Genomic DNA, 16468 nt, shown 5'->3' with positions numbered 1-16468 from the left:
ATATAAGAGGCTGGCACAGTGAAATGACTGCATTGGGTATATGTGCCTATGTCAGGAAGGAGAGGGAGCCAGAGAGAAGCTGGATGGAAAGAGACAGAGAGAGGCCGAAGAGGGTGCAAGTTAAAGGGATGTGTGTGGGCAGTAGGGAGGTGAGAAAGGGAAACAGAGGGAGAGGGGGGAGAAAGAGAGTGAAAAAAGAGAAATAAAGGAAAGGAAGGAAGGCAGAGCGGAAAGACAGACCGATACATATGCAAGGTGGCTAGGAGCTAGAGAGGGGGAGAAATCAAGTAGAGGGAGAAATCAAGTAGGGAGAGAAAAGAGGTACGGATGTAAAGTATGGAAGAAGGCAGGCACAGAGGTGAACTGAGAGAGAGAGAGAGAGAGAGAGAGAGAGAGAGAGAGAGAGAGAGAGAGAGAGAGAGAGAGAGAGAGAGAGAGAGAGAGAGAAATATGAGACTGAAATGAGATGAACAGAAGAAAGGACAGAGGCGGGGTCACGGTGAGGGCTGGCCACCCGAGACAGATAGAGCTGCAAATCCAGGGAAGAACATATACACACAAACATAAGAGTCACAGAGAGAAAGAGTGGCACGGCCAGATACACAGACAGAGGTGGGGACCGACAGTAAGGGTAGAGAGACCGAGGAGAATGAAAGAGACAGGGAGAAAGAGGGCAAGTGAGGCTTGAAGAATGAGGTAGGATAGTGAGAGGGTGCCAGTGAGATAGGAAAAGAGACAGAAGATGAAAAAGTCAACAAAGAAAACAGTGAATGAAGAGGAAGGGTGCCAGGTTGAGGAAGCATACAAGTGTTTCACCCCTCTGAAGGGAAGGCGAGGCACACCGAAGATTAAAAGACAGCCCAAATCTTTAGGGACACCGGGTCCAGCCATGCGCCTTCCTTTCACAAACCATTGTTTTTAGGAGTGTTGGTCCAATTGGTTCTGTGCTGGAATGAAACAAGATACTTGCTCCCAGACTGCATTACATTGTCAAAGAAAAACCTAGAAAAGGACAGCAAGAATGCCCCGTATGACACGAGGTTACCCTGTACCTTCATGCATGCCAAGGTCTGAGAGCAAGTAAACAAAATACTGTCACATGGTCTACTGGTTCACTTAGAACACCCCAGATAGTGTGAATTGTTGCCTAAAAGAACCCATAAAGCCTCGAAGTAAGGGCTTTTAAATACACTGGTCAGAAAACAGGTAGGCCGCATCGTGCCACAGCGACGTCCAGTAACAGGGTTCATGTATTCTCACCAGCTGACACGCATGTTATGTCCTGTCAAAGCACATACCCCGGGGGCATGCCTTAACAAGAAAGGATGGGATGTACCATTCTCACATAACTGACATTCTACAGACAGGCCTCAATGTCCCCAAGGAGCATCTAGAGAGGGCCCTCACCTTCTGCCGTTCTTAAGGGGCGTCTCACAATGTAAGTAAAACACTGTGCTGTATGGGGTTTTCGAGGCAAAAGATCAGGAAAGGGCATACATGTGAATGTACTGATAACAATGCAGTGTTTCAGGCTGCTTATTTTGCCCATTTCTAAGCACTACTAATGTTGACAGATATGGGAACCTAGTCAAAGGGAGAAACGGTAATGTGCCCAGGATCACACAAATGTGCAGAGTGGGGAACGATTATACTAGAACTCTCATCTCCTGTATCAAATGCAGGCCCAGAGACCCGAGCTCACCTCACTTATGAGATCCAAAAAGGCCACAACACCATCTGGATTTGCTGATGTCCCTGGGCAGCGAGGGCATGCCATGCGCCTTGGAATTTAGGACCAGATTCTTTTGGAGCAGCACCAAGACTGAATTAAATACAGCTGGTCATGTCCGTAATGGCACCAATGTGCTATAAAAAGATGGAATGGAATTCTAATACAGTGATGTTTAGAGGTGCAAACTGGACAGAGCAGTGCCACTCTTCGTGTGTGCGGCTAGTGCGTCATCCCACTACAATCTATGTCCTTTTGCTATGCCTAGTACACAACTGTGGCGTATTAATACAAAAGTAGCGGTGTGCTGAGGCGTAACGGTGAGTGCATGGCATCTAAGGCACTTGAACGCTAATTGTAAGAATCTCTCAATGATTATTATATTTGACAAGTGTTTGCTCACAGAATAAGGCAAGAGTATCCAATGTAGCTCCAGGACTGGGCGCATGCCAGCTTGCCAGGGAATAATGTAGAGCAGTTCCTGCAATACTTACTGAATGTAAAATGTTATTTTACGTGGATATGATGGAAGTCTGGCATGGCTACGGCCCTCTTGAAACTACCTTGAACTACAGACGCAGTTCTTGGCACAGAGAAAGAGAGAGGGAAATTCCACACTAGAGTAGCCCCACCTAATTTTCCAGACTGTATTCTATGGAGGCAGACTAAGGACAGGCGAGCCTGTCTTGGCACTCGCTTTAGCGCGGCTTATGCTGGGGTCAGGTGGTAAAATGAGCGCATGGATAGTGTCAGAAAGGTGCCCTGTGATCTGATGATCTCGGGGTGCTTGGGCTCCAGTTCAGAGAGGACCTGGCCTGGCAGTTCGGACTGGACTGTTCCTATTGGAGCAGGGTCGAGGCTGGTTTTCATTATACCTGGGCCAGTGCTTTAAATAGGGCCAGTGCTTTAAATGGGGCCGGTAGTGTCCGGTACGAAGTACAGGCACTTCTTTAATTTGAGAGGGAAAGGGCAGGAACTTCTCAAGAGAGACATAATACTTTTAATTGAAGAGTACTGGCACTTCTAAGCAACAAGCAGAGTACCTGAACTCAGGGCTTTAAGCGGGATGGAAAATCTGGGGGTCTCTCAGGGGCGTGGCCAATGTAATTAAGGACATGGCTTAAAAACACGCACGCTAAAAATCTGTGCTTAGCATAGTGTGCTGTCCGACTGGTATTTTGTTGTTTCTGTCATTGCATACAGATATATGCCACAACAAGTAACATCATACCTACAACTAGTCAGCACTATTGGCTTTGTCAATGGTAGTTGCATAAGATAAATAAGCAGCTACTGTGGCTTGTTTACAATATTGAAAAAGCTTCCACATAAAACCCTGGTGATACCACCACAATGTTGCAGCACCCCACCCGAGTTCCGAAAAGAGAAGAGAAATCCAGAGAGAAAATTACTCTTTAAAGGATTTCCCTATCACTATAACACAACGGACCGCCTTGCGAGGGCACAACACTGAGCCCAATAGAGACCCGTTTCGAGGCCTTCTTAAAAATACTGCCGGTGATCAGACCCGGCCCACTTAAAGCCCTGCCTGAACTTCTATTTTTTCTACTTCAAGCACTGGGCTGGGCCCAAACTGAGGTGTGCAAAAGAACGATGGATGGGATGCGGCCCGAGTAATTGCCACTGACTGAGGTTAATTCATGCATTCCATCCATCACTTATGGGCATACTTCAGTTATATGGGAGTCCAGCATTTGGTCATCATATGCGTGTTGTAAAATGTAAACATTAAAGAGGGCCAATAAAGATTGTTGTGCATAATACAGAAGGCGCGTCTCTCACATTGTTGGATCTGTACAGATGTGCAATTGCAGGTGTTACACTCCAGAATGATAGTAAACCAGGGAGGCGGCAGCGCGAATGGAACACTTGGTGTTACCTACCTGGGAAGCTGTTGAGGTAGTACATACTGTGCAGAGGTACAGCACACACTCAAATTACAATGTCTTCCAGGCAATGACAATGGGGGTGGGGGGGGGGGCGCGTCCTGCAACCCAGCACATGGCTAAAGCTCATTACACGGAACCACACTCCATGCCTCGAAGGATGATCAGGCCAGGGGGCTAAGGTGAACTAGAAAACATGAAACGAACCTACAACGCCCACAGATTCTTTGTAAGAGGCCGGTGGCACCCCTCACAAAGTTAGCCTGCCCTCCTGCGCGAGTGCACAGAACGCCTCCAAAACGTTAAGCATTCGGGGAGGAAAGAGCACCGAGCGAAAAAAAAGAGAACGTCTGCATCAAACTTGGAGAACTGCCAGAAAACAGAGGGGAATGGCTGGGTGCAAAATACACTCGTCTTACACTGTAACAATGAGTAACGGTGCTGCTCTTGGTAATAAGACTGGCGCAGAACAACTGCATAGCATGTTCCATAAAGATCCTGCGTGACAGACTGTATCGCACAGTACTGTCTGTATTCTTTCCCTACGACGATTGAACTGTATTGCATCGCGCGGCACGTTTTGTAGTGTACCGGACTATGCTGTGTTACACTGCCTTGCACTGTGCTGGTTTACATTTTGTATAGCATGTATTTTAGTGTACCTTGTTGCACCAGGTTAACCAACCACCCCTAGGCATCACGCTGCTCTGCGCCTCGCGGGTGATTGTGCGCTTTGCAGATAGATACACATAACACTAGAGTGCATCCTAGCGTGCTTTGTTCCATGCATTGGACTGGGTTCCGTTGCACTGTATTTAGGAAGTGCGCGGCATCGCAGCACAGTGTGCAGCACAGTGTGCAGCACTGTGTTGCTGTGCGGTCCAGCATCGTATACATGCGTGCATTGCCTCGCGCTGCAGTACTCACCACTCTGCCGGAGAACCTCTCGATGGCCCGCTTCACCTTGCCGTAGGTGCCTTTGCCCAGCGTCTCCTGCAGCTCGTACCGGTGCTTCAGGTTGTGCTTGTGATGGTGCCTCTTCACCCCGTGCTGCTTCTTCTGCTCCGGGGACACCGTCGAAACCGAGGGGTCCCCCATCACCCCCTCTGTTGCCTTTTCGGCGCTCCCAGGGCGCTCACCGGGTACCTGGCCGGCCCCAGCCCCTCCTGCGTCCGCATCCATGCCTGGAGGAGGAGGGCGGCGGATGGACGGAGGGTCTGCGGCTGCCTGTCTGGTGCCCGAGCCCTGCTTCAGGCCGGAGACGGCGCGGCCCCCATGCTGCCCGGGCCTACGGAGCGGATACACATCTGGCACCGCAGGTTCATGGCGCGCCGACGGCCCTTGGACTGCAGGGGGTGAACACACGCCACAGGTCAGGAATGAACAGCGTCCACCTCAGAGCAGAGGATCACACCGGGGACCATGCAGGCGCCGAGCCTCGGCCTCAGCAGCTGCAGGAGGGATGCGCGGAGATGCCTCGCAGGAACCGTGCGCCTTTACGCGCGTTCACAGCCCCCGTGCAATATATACCGGGTGCCCCCCTTTCCCAGGGGGACAGCAGCAGCTGGAGAGCACCCAGTGGCGTGTCACCCACAGCGAGAGGGGCGGGTGGCCGGGTCGCCCCTGCGCATGATGAGGCTCTCCGCTTGCAAGCTATATTTAGTAGGCCTGGCACCGCCGGGAGCCTGTTGCGGCAGGTCCGCCGCCTCGGGTCCCCCCAAGGTACAGCACGGAGTGTCCCCGCCAGGAGAGGAGAGACGCATCCCCGTCTGCACTGCTCTCTGCTGCTCCTCTGCTCCGGCCGTCTGAGGTGCCTGGTGTACTGTTACAAGAGCAGATTCATGCTCCCGGTGCCATGGTCCTTTCATTTCCTTCCTACGCTTTTTTTTGGGAGGAGGGGAAAAGGGGGTGTTGGAACTTCGTGGCTAGCGGATTGCGTGGAGGGCTCCTCCTATAGGAGGGACAGAACGTCGGCCCTCCCCTTTTCTCGATTGTGTGTGTGCCAGTGGGCAGGCATACAGCTGCAGGGCAGCCCTCAGACACGCCCATAGGTTTTGTCAGGAAAAGGGTTGGGCGGCAGCCCACGGTTCCGAGACAAGCATGCACAGAAAAAGAAATGATTGCAGCCGCATAACATGGCAAGCGGCACGAGGAGGCGTAGACCGCAGGTCACCGGAGAGAAAACATTCCAAACACTAGTTCAAGGAAAGTAGAAAAAAAGATACAAGTCTGAAATTACTGCTTTGTCCTGAGCTTTAACTACCTGACAACAGACAGGGACTCAACTCACGGATTTTTGCACGGGCTTCATGAAAACTGTCATATCAAACAAAGCTCGAGTGCAGCACGTGCTCCCAGGAAATAGGACCATTTTGAAATAACGTCTACTGTTGTAGACTATAATGCCAGAGATGTGAGTAAATAAAGGTCAATGGAATAGTGTGATAGTGGGAACCCAAATTAGCTCCTCGGTCCTCCTTCGATTTAATTCATAACATTATAAGGGAGCGCTGCTTCCACAGATACCTATCACTGCACAACTGTTGAAACAAAAGGGCCTTCCACCCATCTTCTTTCTTTTCAGGTCTCGCCTAAGCCAGCACATCTGCTGCCCTGGCGAGACTTTTAGTAAGTAAGTGAGCTTTAAAAAGCTCACCACAAGCTTTTCCTTTTGGCCTAAAGTTTGCGGTTACGCGCACAGTTACGCGCAGAGCTGCCATCTGGCTTATTGTGGCTCATTAAGCGCATCGCACGCCACTCGCCAGACGTGCCCCTCTTTATTTTTTACTTTTAGCGCAAAGCGCTCGCACGCACCATCGCGCCAGCTTTTGCAACGGCTGTATCCACCCCGTCATTTTTATCTGTTTCCTGCCTCTGCGACAGACTGCCTTTCTTAATCAAATAAAAGCTGTGTGTTCTATGCACTTCAGCTGTAAAAATTGATCTTCTCTTAATGCCAATAACAAAAACAGTTTGTTCCAGCCCAAATGAAAGGTGATTTGAAAGCAATGTTTGTGGGCTTTTCTCTATTGATCAGTGCCTCAAGAAATGTTTTCGTCCTTTGCAGTCCAACGCCTTTCACCAGGCTTCTAATGTTAATAATGTATGACGCTATAATCCGGCAAAGAACAGAACACAAAGAAAGCAGACCTGTTTAGACCAGTGGATACTTTACCAGTAGCAATGATTAAACCCCTGAGCTCCTATTAACTGTTTTAAAGCAAGCAACGATCAAGAATCTTACTAGCGTGCTTTCAAATGTTGTTTCACCCTATTTGATTACATGTGTTTTTGTTTTTCATCCTTCTAATTGGACTCAGTAGCTGAGAGGTAGCTTGAACAATTTAAGTTTATGATAGAAAATGCCGACTTTGACTGATTACAAAGTTGAGAATTAAAATGAAAGCTATGATGACAGCATGATGAACACCTGTGTGATTATGGTTATATGCTGGAATTGTTTTTTATAGGAAGTCTGTTTTTTTATAGGAGGTTTTTTTTATAGGAAGCTTGTTTGAATTGCTTCCAAAGAAACTCGCCTAGAGAATATCTCCTGCATGTCGAACGTGCTTGCATGCATGCAAATCCTGCTACTGTGTGGAACTTGCTCACTGTTGCTATAACCCATTTTTTGAGTGTTATTGAAAGAGAGTGAGATTCCAAGATATTGCCAATCCCATTCGCTCATTAACCATTTTATTATAGATTTCATATAGTCTGCTCTGAAGGACAACTACAGAAAAGTGCAATTCTAAAGGTGCTAGTAGTGTAATACAGCTAACGTGTGCCAAGGCAGAAATTGTATCAGTAACACTGATGTTTGTCCTTTTAGTGATTTTTTTGATAAAATACATATAGGCGATACCGACATATCAGCTGTTGCACGCGGCCGGGCTTGGCTCCGCTGCATGTTTTCTGGCCGGGCTGGGCTCCGCTTTGCTGTATCTGGCCAGGCTTGGCTCCGCCACTGTTTGTTCCCCTTCGTGGTGCTCCTGGCCGGGCTTGGCTCCGCCGGGGGAAGCCTCATACCACAACTCCCAGCAGGCTCTTCGCGGCAAGGACGCCGCCCACGCAACAAGGAAGCGCCTGGAGGCGCATAAAGGAGGCCACGCCGGAAAGCTTGGGGGGAGGCGATACCGACATATCAGCTGTTGCACGCGGCCGGGCTTGGCTCCGCTGCATGTTTTCTGGCCGGGCTGGGCTCCGCTTTGCTGTATCTGGCCGGGCTTGGCTCCGCCACTGTTTGTTCCCCTTCGTGGTGCTCCTGGCCGGGCTTGGCTCCGCCGGGGGAAGCCTCATACCACAATTCCCAGCAGGCTCTTCGCGGCAAGGACGCCGCCCACGCAACAAGGAAGCGCCGGGAGGCGCATAAAGGAGGCCACGCCGGAAAGCTCGGGGGGAGGCGAAACCGACATATCAGCTGTTGCACGCGGCCGGGCTTGGCTCCGCTGCATGTTTTCTGGCCGGGCTGGGCTCCGCTTTGCTGTATCTGGCCGGGCTTGGCTCCGCCACTGTTTGTTCCCCTTCGTGGTGCTCCTGGCCGGGCTTGGCTCCGCCGAGGGAAGCCTCATACCACAACTCCCAGCAGGCTCTTCGCGGCAAGGACGCCGCCCACGCAACAAGGACGCGCCGGGAGGCGCATAAAGGAGGCCACGTCTCCCCGTCCCGCAGGATGCGCGCGGGTGCGCCCGGGAGAAGCCCGGGACAAGGGCGGGCCCTCTGTGGCCCTCAGAGGCCTGAGGAGACTGGACTGGGCCAGGGACTTTACATCACCTCACTTGGACCATTAACATGCTGTGTGCACGTAAGACCTTTTTAATCATACTGATTTGTTTTCTTGTGAGTGTTTAGACTCGAGGGTATTTGTGTGTAAGTTTATAGTACTACTGCTCATAATGTCTAAATCCAAAACTGATAAGGTGATGGTAAGCCCCGCTTCTCTGGACAATTTCCTGGTTAGGAAAGTAAATCAGATTAATAATGATAGAAGTGCATCCTTGGGGAAGGGTTCTATGACAAGGGAATTATTAGAAAAATCCCCTATTAGTCTGTCCCAAGAAATTGAAGTTAACACGAGTGATGTTATTTTTATTGACCCTCCAGTGCCCATTACAGTGAGTGTTGAGGTTCATTCTGATTCACTGGCGCAGCTAAACGATGATACTGGTGTGCTGAATGAGACCCAATTCTGAAACCAGGCCCTTGAGAACCTGTAGAACAGTATCTCAAAAAGAGAATGGGAAACACAACAACTCTAAGGCTAAAAAAATGATGGTAAAGCAATTAATAGCCCTGCTATAATAACCCCCTTTGTATTTACAGGCACTAATGGTAATGGGGTTATTTTAAACTCTGATTTGCTTGCTTCACTTATAAAAAATCTAAAAGTTACTTTAACAGCAAAAATAGAAGAGCTTATTAAACCTTTAACCAATAAGATCGATAATCTAGCAAAGGAAGTGACAAGGCTGGGTGGTCTGTTATCGTCACAGAAGATAGCAACATCTGGTGGAAATGTACACTCTGGGGGAAAAGGGAGAGAAACTGTTGAAGTTAATGATACACGGAATAAGGGGAGGGGGAATACTGTTGCGGCAGTGGCCACAGGGTCTGAAACACCTAATCCATTGGATACCCCTGTGGCAACTGCCCCGCAGTCACTATCATCTATAATCCCCCAAAGCAGTAGAGCCCCTAGACCCCCGAGGTATAACCGTTATTTAAATTTACCACCAGATTGTGCTCCATTTGTGGCAGTACTGACTAATGTTCCCCCTTGTGGCACCCATCCCGCATCTCCTTATGATGAATCCCACACTTCCCTGAAAAATAAGACAGTGGCATGGCTTAATAAAAATTGTGGTTTTCCGATCTCATATTCTGACCAGATAATGGCAGTAAGACGTGTAAACTGGGTGGGACCTTCCAAAAAGACTGGTTCTGGAGATTGTATAGTTATACATTTCAAGCACCCTCAGCATGTGGCAACTGTTCTTCTGAGAGCCTCCTCACTGGTATATAATGTGAATAGTATCTGTGTACGCCCCCTGGGTTACTTTTATGCGCATCTGTGCAAACCTACACCACAACAGAGCTTAACCAGGCAGGTGTGTGAACCTTATACTCCTGTCCAAGACACTCAATTTCTCTATAATATCACTAATCCCTGTGGGTCAGGTGGACCCAATGAAATTTATAACAGGAGCACTAGTGTTGGGCACTATCGATACGGGTCTAATTTAATCACACAGAACAGGTACGAAGTGTTATCCGGTCTTGAGCTGTGTGATTGACGGGTGGCACCTGCGGCTCAGGATACTGTGGCTACAGGTGAACTTATAAACTCAGATAACCCGGTGGCCATTAAGCCAGGATGTCATGTTGTCTCTTGGAATATTGCCGGTCTCGCGGCCAAAATGTCTGATGTAAATTGGGTGACCTACATTAAGCAATTCTCGATCATCTGTTTACAAAAAACCTGGGAGGTGGGTTGTAACCTTTTTCTGGAAGGGTACAAGGCCTTTTATGTGCCAGCTTTGCCATCATTAAGGGGTAGGCCGAAGGGGGGTCTTGTAATTTTTGTCTCCATACTAATACCCTGTGAAGTACGAAGAATTGAAGCACAGCATACAGGTGTAATGGGCTTAGCTTTATCTGGAGGAAATGTCCTTGTGGGCTTGGTGAATTTTTATAATGCTACTTATGATAGTGCAGGTAGGAATGAAATTCTTATACTAAATTCTTTTGTCTCTAGTTTTATGAAAGATCTGGGCCATAACCTGATGATTATGGGGGATTTTAATTTGCATCCCTGTACAGATCCATTACACAAGCGCTTACCAGAAATGTCTTGTGAACGTGCGGGCTATCTCCATATGGAGCACACTAAGGAGGGGGAAATGTGCAATGATTTATTGGATGATTTTGACCTCTCACTGGCTATGTCACTAAAGGACCGGCTATATTGCTTTGATACCCCCACCTTTAAAGGGCATGGAAGGGGTACCTTCATAGACCATATACTGGTCTCTCGGACTATGCAAACTTTTCTAGACTCTTTTTGCATTGTCTCGAGCGAATTCAGTGACCATAACCCTCTAACAATCTGCTTAAAATGTCCCTGGGTAAAAAAGGGAAACAAGATCATTAGTCAAGGCAGACTGGGAACAACAGATGGGAGGAGGAGGTTAAAATGGTCAATGGTGTCTGCGGATATCCTTTATAAAAATATTGCTGAAAGGTGTGCAGAGGATATTAAAGTTTGTACGAATGAGGGGGGTGACCCCAGGCTGGTTCTAGAGGCCTATCAAAATGTGTCGGAGAAGGTGTCAGCGCTTCTTTCTGTCCCCAACAAAAACCAGGTTAAAATAGGCCCGAGATGGTTTAGCCATGACTGCACTAAAGCTGCTCGCAAACTGAGGCTTGCATTGTCAGCTTCACCAAGGAATCGGGAGGACGTAAAACTATGCAGAAAGGAATATAAGGCTATTACTGTCACCCGCAAGGAGCTCCTAAGGAAAGAGGCCTGGGAGGAACTACTTGATCCTTCCACCCTGAATAGCAGCACCAAGTTCTGGGAACTGGTTAAAAAACCTTTTTTGACCGAGGACCCAGGAGATGGACTTGTTTGCTGCATAACCAAAGAGGAATGGGAAAGTCATTTTAAAAGCCTGTATTATTCGGAGGTTGTTGGAACTATGGCCGCTGCTCCCCATGCTAGGGGCAGCACTATTATATTCAACAAAAGTGAGGTCCTGGTTGCCATTATGGGTCTTACCGCAAATAAAGCACCAGGTCCTGACGGAATACCACCGGATCTTTATAAATCTGATCCAGCTTTCTGGGCTCCAATTCTGGTTGCTGTATTTAATGCTGCGGCCATAGTGGGTTGTCTGGGAACGTGGGGATTATCAACTATAGTCCCTGTCTTCAAGAAGGGAGATAGGGGAAGTGCTCTTTGTTACAGACCAATATCCCTAATAGATTTGATGCTTAAAATTATGGGGATAGTTCTACTTCAACGCTTAGTAAGCTGGTCGATTGAAAATAATATCATGTCGACTTCCCAATACGGCTTTTGTGAAGGCCGCTCTACCATAACCCAGTGCCTCAACCTGTTTCTTATTCTGAATAAATATACTGTTGTACAGAAAGGAGTAATTCACCTTGCCTTCATGGATCTGTCCTCAGCCTTCGACTGTGTCAACAGGGGGAGGCTGTGGCAGACCACGAGGGATAAAGGTGTTGATAGGGGGATTGTGGATTTCCTTGCGGATCTGCATAATGACACAAGAGCCAATGTGAGGTTCTCATTGAATGGGGAAACTACAGGTAATTTTAGTATTAATAAAGGAGTACGTCAGGGGTGTATCCTGGCCCCATTTCTTTTCAATTTTTATATAAATGATTTAGAGGCTGAACTGCAAGAGGTAAAATCAGATTGTCCTAGAGCCGGTGTGAGGGGTATTCCTTTACTTTTATACGCAGACGATGCGGTTTTAATTTCACGAACAGAAAAGGGTCTCCAGGCACTTTTGAATGCTTTTAATAACTTTATGTATGATAGGGACCTTATGGTCAACAATTCTAAATCCTACATAATGCATGTTGGCCGTCAACCCAAAAAGAAGTTCATTTTTAAATTAAATGATGTCTTGATCCCCATCACCCACACGTTCTCATATTTGGGTGTCTTATTCGATACGGAGCTTAGTTGGGCTCTACATGCCTCCATCTTCAATTTTGCCAGTAAACTGGGGAAAAAGCCAAATGTGGCCATGATGAAACTATACAATGCTAAATCCATAGCCACCGCAGTCTACGGTAGCGAGATATGGGGCTATACAAATGGCGAACAACTACAAATAGTTGAAAATAACTTCTGAAAGCGTTTGTTGTGTGTCCCAGGAAGTTCACCGAATTTAGCTGTGCATGAAGATCTTGGCTGCCAGCACATATCCGACATTGTTGGATTGAAACCACTGCTATGCTGGGTAAAATTATGGTTAAGTCAGGAAATTCCTTTAACCCACCAGATAGTGGAAGATCTTGTATCACTTGATCATGCTATGTGTGTACCTTGGCTCAAATATTTGAAGTCCCAATTTTTGAAGCTTGGTCGCCTGAATTTGTTTGATAACCCGAGGGATATAGTTAAGGATGATGTTGCAGCAATTAAGAGGGCCTTTTATATGGATCGCAGTGCCCAAAGAGATGAAGTTGAGCTCCTGAAACCCAATGTTAGAAAGTATATCATGTTAAGAAGTTGTGATACTATGGAAATGTACCTAACATGCTCCTTTACCTCTCATGATACATTTTTGCTGACCCGGTTCAGGTTCAACATCTTTCATCATCTTTTAATTAGACCAAAGTCGGACATTTTTAAGAAACCAGCAGCTCCCTGTGGCTGCGGCGGGAAGTCTCCACAGGATATGCTGCATTTTATATTTTTATGTACATTCTATGAATACCCCCGTAGGCGGTATCTTGTCACTCTTTTAAAGAGACTAAATTTTAATCAAATTAGACCCGCCCTTATGTATTTACAGCTGTTGCACTCTGATTGCGTCCTCCATGTGTTAGAATTTTTAAAACTAACTGTGAGAATAAGAAAATGTCTAGATGAGCAACTGTGAATTACAGCCCGAAGCACTATTGCACTTTCTCTGTATATGGGCACTACTTGCACTTTCCCTATATTGATTTTGTCTACTCACTCTTTTAAGAAACGTATGTGTTGTATGAATTTAATATTGACTTTGTAACTCTGTGATGTTTTTAAAATGAAATGTATAACGTCTTGTACTTTTATGGATTGCAATATATCCGAAATAAAGTCAATTTGAATTGAATTTACATATATTAATATTCTTGAATTGAGAGTATACACCTCCACTCTTTCTGAAGGATCCCACACGGCAGCTCCAGGATGATTGATTCCCTAAGTTAGTACTGAGTGAATAACAATCCGCAGTTACCTCAACTTCACTTCAGCATCTGCTCAGTCTCGCCTTCACCTCCAACCTCACCCTCCTTTCACCTTCCTTTCATCTTCACCCTCACATATTCTTATACACACTACACACATCTCCCTTTCTTCCACCCAATGTGGCCTCCACCCAGTGTTGCATCAATCTAAGCATTGTCTTCAACCTAGCCTCATTCTCAACTCATCCTCACTGCTTCAACTCATCTCACCCCTCTTCATCTTTTCCTAGTACACCCTCCCCTCATTCTCAGAATATTCTCCTCATATCATCCTCACCTTCACTTCATTTATTGTCATGCCACCTTCCCTCATTTCCTTCTCTTCTAGTTCCTCACATTCATACCAACTATTGTTTAATGATTAGTGCTGCTGTGTGCTTGGGTCTTACATTAAACATTTTCTTTCATTGTCCCTATTCCATATATCAGTTTTCTAAAACGTTCTTCGTGGAGGTATTACTTGTTACATCCCTGTTTTAACAATTGTGGTTGTATGGAAATGGCCAAGGATTTTTTGAGGGGATTGAGGTGAAGGCAAATTATGTTTTCAGCCTTAGAGGTAGTTTTTTCCTCAATTTCTGAATCAAGATTAGAAATTGGTGCAAACCCTGTATCACAAGTGCCAAGTGTAATGCAACTGGTAAATTGGAGAATGTCTCGTTGCTCTGTAAAGACTATTAACACAAGCATTGGCATAGCCAATAGGTCTCGCCTTTGGACCCTTATAAGTGTTTAACCATGCAACAGTTAATGTTGTTGCACCAAGGATATTGTGCTGCATAACTAAATACTTATGTAAATGTAAATGTAAATGTAAATGTAAGGTGTTTTGTAGCGCGCTCAATTACTACCGGAGTATCCTGGCGCGAATGACCGCTGGGGAACCCGTCCTGGCTTTCCCTGTGAGATGGTCCCAAGCTGGGTATCTCCAAGGTGAAGCCAGGCATCCCCGGCGTCTGTGGGGGGCCGTTGTAGCGATGAGGCAAGCTTAATGCCCAGAGTTACCGAGTGTGATCACTGCCCAAAGTGGGCACCGAGGCGAGAATTATCAGTCCGCTGACCCTGGTCCTCGACCCTGCCGCGTCGGGAATCGAACCCTGGTCCCGGGCCGTTCTCAGCCTCCGGGTCTGCCGCCTCTAACCAGTGAGCCACACCTCGCTACTTATAAGGTTGCAAAAGCGAGACCTTTTGGCTATGCCAATGCTTGTTTGTCTTGTCAGCAGGGCTTTAAGTGGGATGAAAAAACTGTAGGGTCTCACAAAAGGGCATGGCCAATGTAATTAAGGGCGTGGCTTAAAACACATAAGCTAAAAATCTGTGCTTAACAAACACAAAGAAAAACACATTGAGTTCATACTAAAGTGGTAGTCTCCCAGCCATTTAGAAGGTGCAGGCTTTCTTCACGGATGGAATCTTGTGCACTCACTCCAGCCTCCCTGGGTCTGGCTGAAGAGCATCCGGGGTGATTGATTCTGGGCACCTCTCAGAGGAATCCAACAGGGGTTGGTTGTTTATGTCAGGCGAACTCAGCTCACATTCATCTCTTTTTTTTTTTTAAATTCTATTATTTTATTGCAAGGAAATACAGCGATACTTAACAAATGCCATAAACTACCAAACAAAAAAGAAAAAAACAATCTTCATAATGTACATGGCATCTTATAACAGAGAAATGAGAATAAATCAGGCAGACAGACAGCTTAAATCCATTCGGCAATTGGTGCCCAAATTTTCTCCCCCAAAGCTCTTTTTTTTACACCCTTCAACTTAATATATGGCAGATTCAATGTTATATATAAACAATAATTTTTCACGCCACATAGAAAAAGACGGCGGAGCTAGGTTGATCCATTCTTTGGTAATACAAGACCTAACTGCAGCCATGCAAATAAATAAGAAATAAGAGATTGATCTTGGCCTAATGACAGTATGATCAATACCTAATAACAACAGCTCCGCTGTTATCTTAACCTCATGTTTAAGAATAATAAATAAAAAGTTTTCAATATGTAGGAACAAATTAGAGAGTTTGGGACAAGAGAAAAACATATGTAAAGCATCAGCTGAAAATAGACCACATCGGCTGCAATTCGTGCCGGTCGTTGTGCTCCACTTGGCAACTTTACTAGGAGTATAATACAAATTGTGAATACACATAAAATGTTGTGATTTCATCATCCCTGTTATTAAACACTCTGATGCCATTTTGATTGATAGCAAAATATCGACTTCCGGTATACCTGAAATATTAGCCCATTTCTACTGACATTGTCCTAAATCAGTGCCATATTCCTGAATTAAACTTATATAAATTGCTCCTATGCAGGTTTTTTTTTGCAAAAGTTCTAACAGTGGAACTTTAGATGGGGGAGTAAAAGGATAATTTAGTAGGTAACTTCGTAGCTGGAGAAATTTAAAGAAATCTTTTCTTCCCACAGCAAATGCATCCATAAGCTCCTGAAATGACAGCATCTGATCATTGCTAAACAAGTCACCCAGGTAGCATATTCCTCTCTGTTGTCATCTAAACATAGTTAAATCACAAAAAATTTCTGGTAACAGGTCTCTTGATATAAGGGGGGTATAAAAGTTCAGTTTACATAATTTCAGATGTTTTCGCACTTTTTGCCAAACTCCAAAAGCCGCTTTCAATATCTTAAATTTTGTTTTTTTATGATAACTGGGCTCTACAATCTTCAGAAAGCTATCCTTAACTTTTTCGCCCAAAATCATTTCATAGATTGACGGAGTTTGATGTTTCTCCATCTCTACTCTATCTCCCAGAATCAAGGGGCTTATATATTGCAGTACGGCAGAAAAATAATACAGAAGAAAATAAGGA

The 16468-nt window shown here is 46.1% G+C and overlaps 1 protein-coding gene across 1 annotated transcript in view; it reads right to left on the bottom strand.

The window, feature by feature from the left end:
* NUAK1 (NUAK family kinase 1) overlaps positions 1-5532 on the bottom strand; it is a 147729-nt gene extending 142197 nt beyond the window's left edge. Inside the window, exon 1 of the mRNA XM_086918276.1 lies at positions 4564-5532. Within this exon, the coding sequence (XP_086774402.1) occupies positions 4564-4818 (255 nt within the window). The 5' untranslated portion in view covers positions 4819-5532. The remainder of the gene's footprint in view (positions 1-4563) is intronic.
* Positions 5533-16468: the final 10936 nt, after the last annotated feature.

Source organism: Lissotriton vulgaris, chromosome 1_1 (assembly GCF_964263255.1).
Source record: "Lissotriton vulgaris chromosome 1_1, aLisVul1.2, whole genome shotgun sequence".
NCBI lineage: Eukaryota > Metazoa > Chordata > Amphibia > Caudata > Salamandridae > Lissotriton > Lissotriton vulgaris.
Note: the sequence above shows the minus strand (reverse complement) of the source record. Positions and strands in the feature narration are given on the sequence as shown.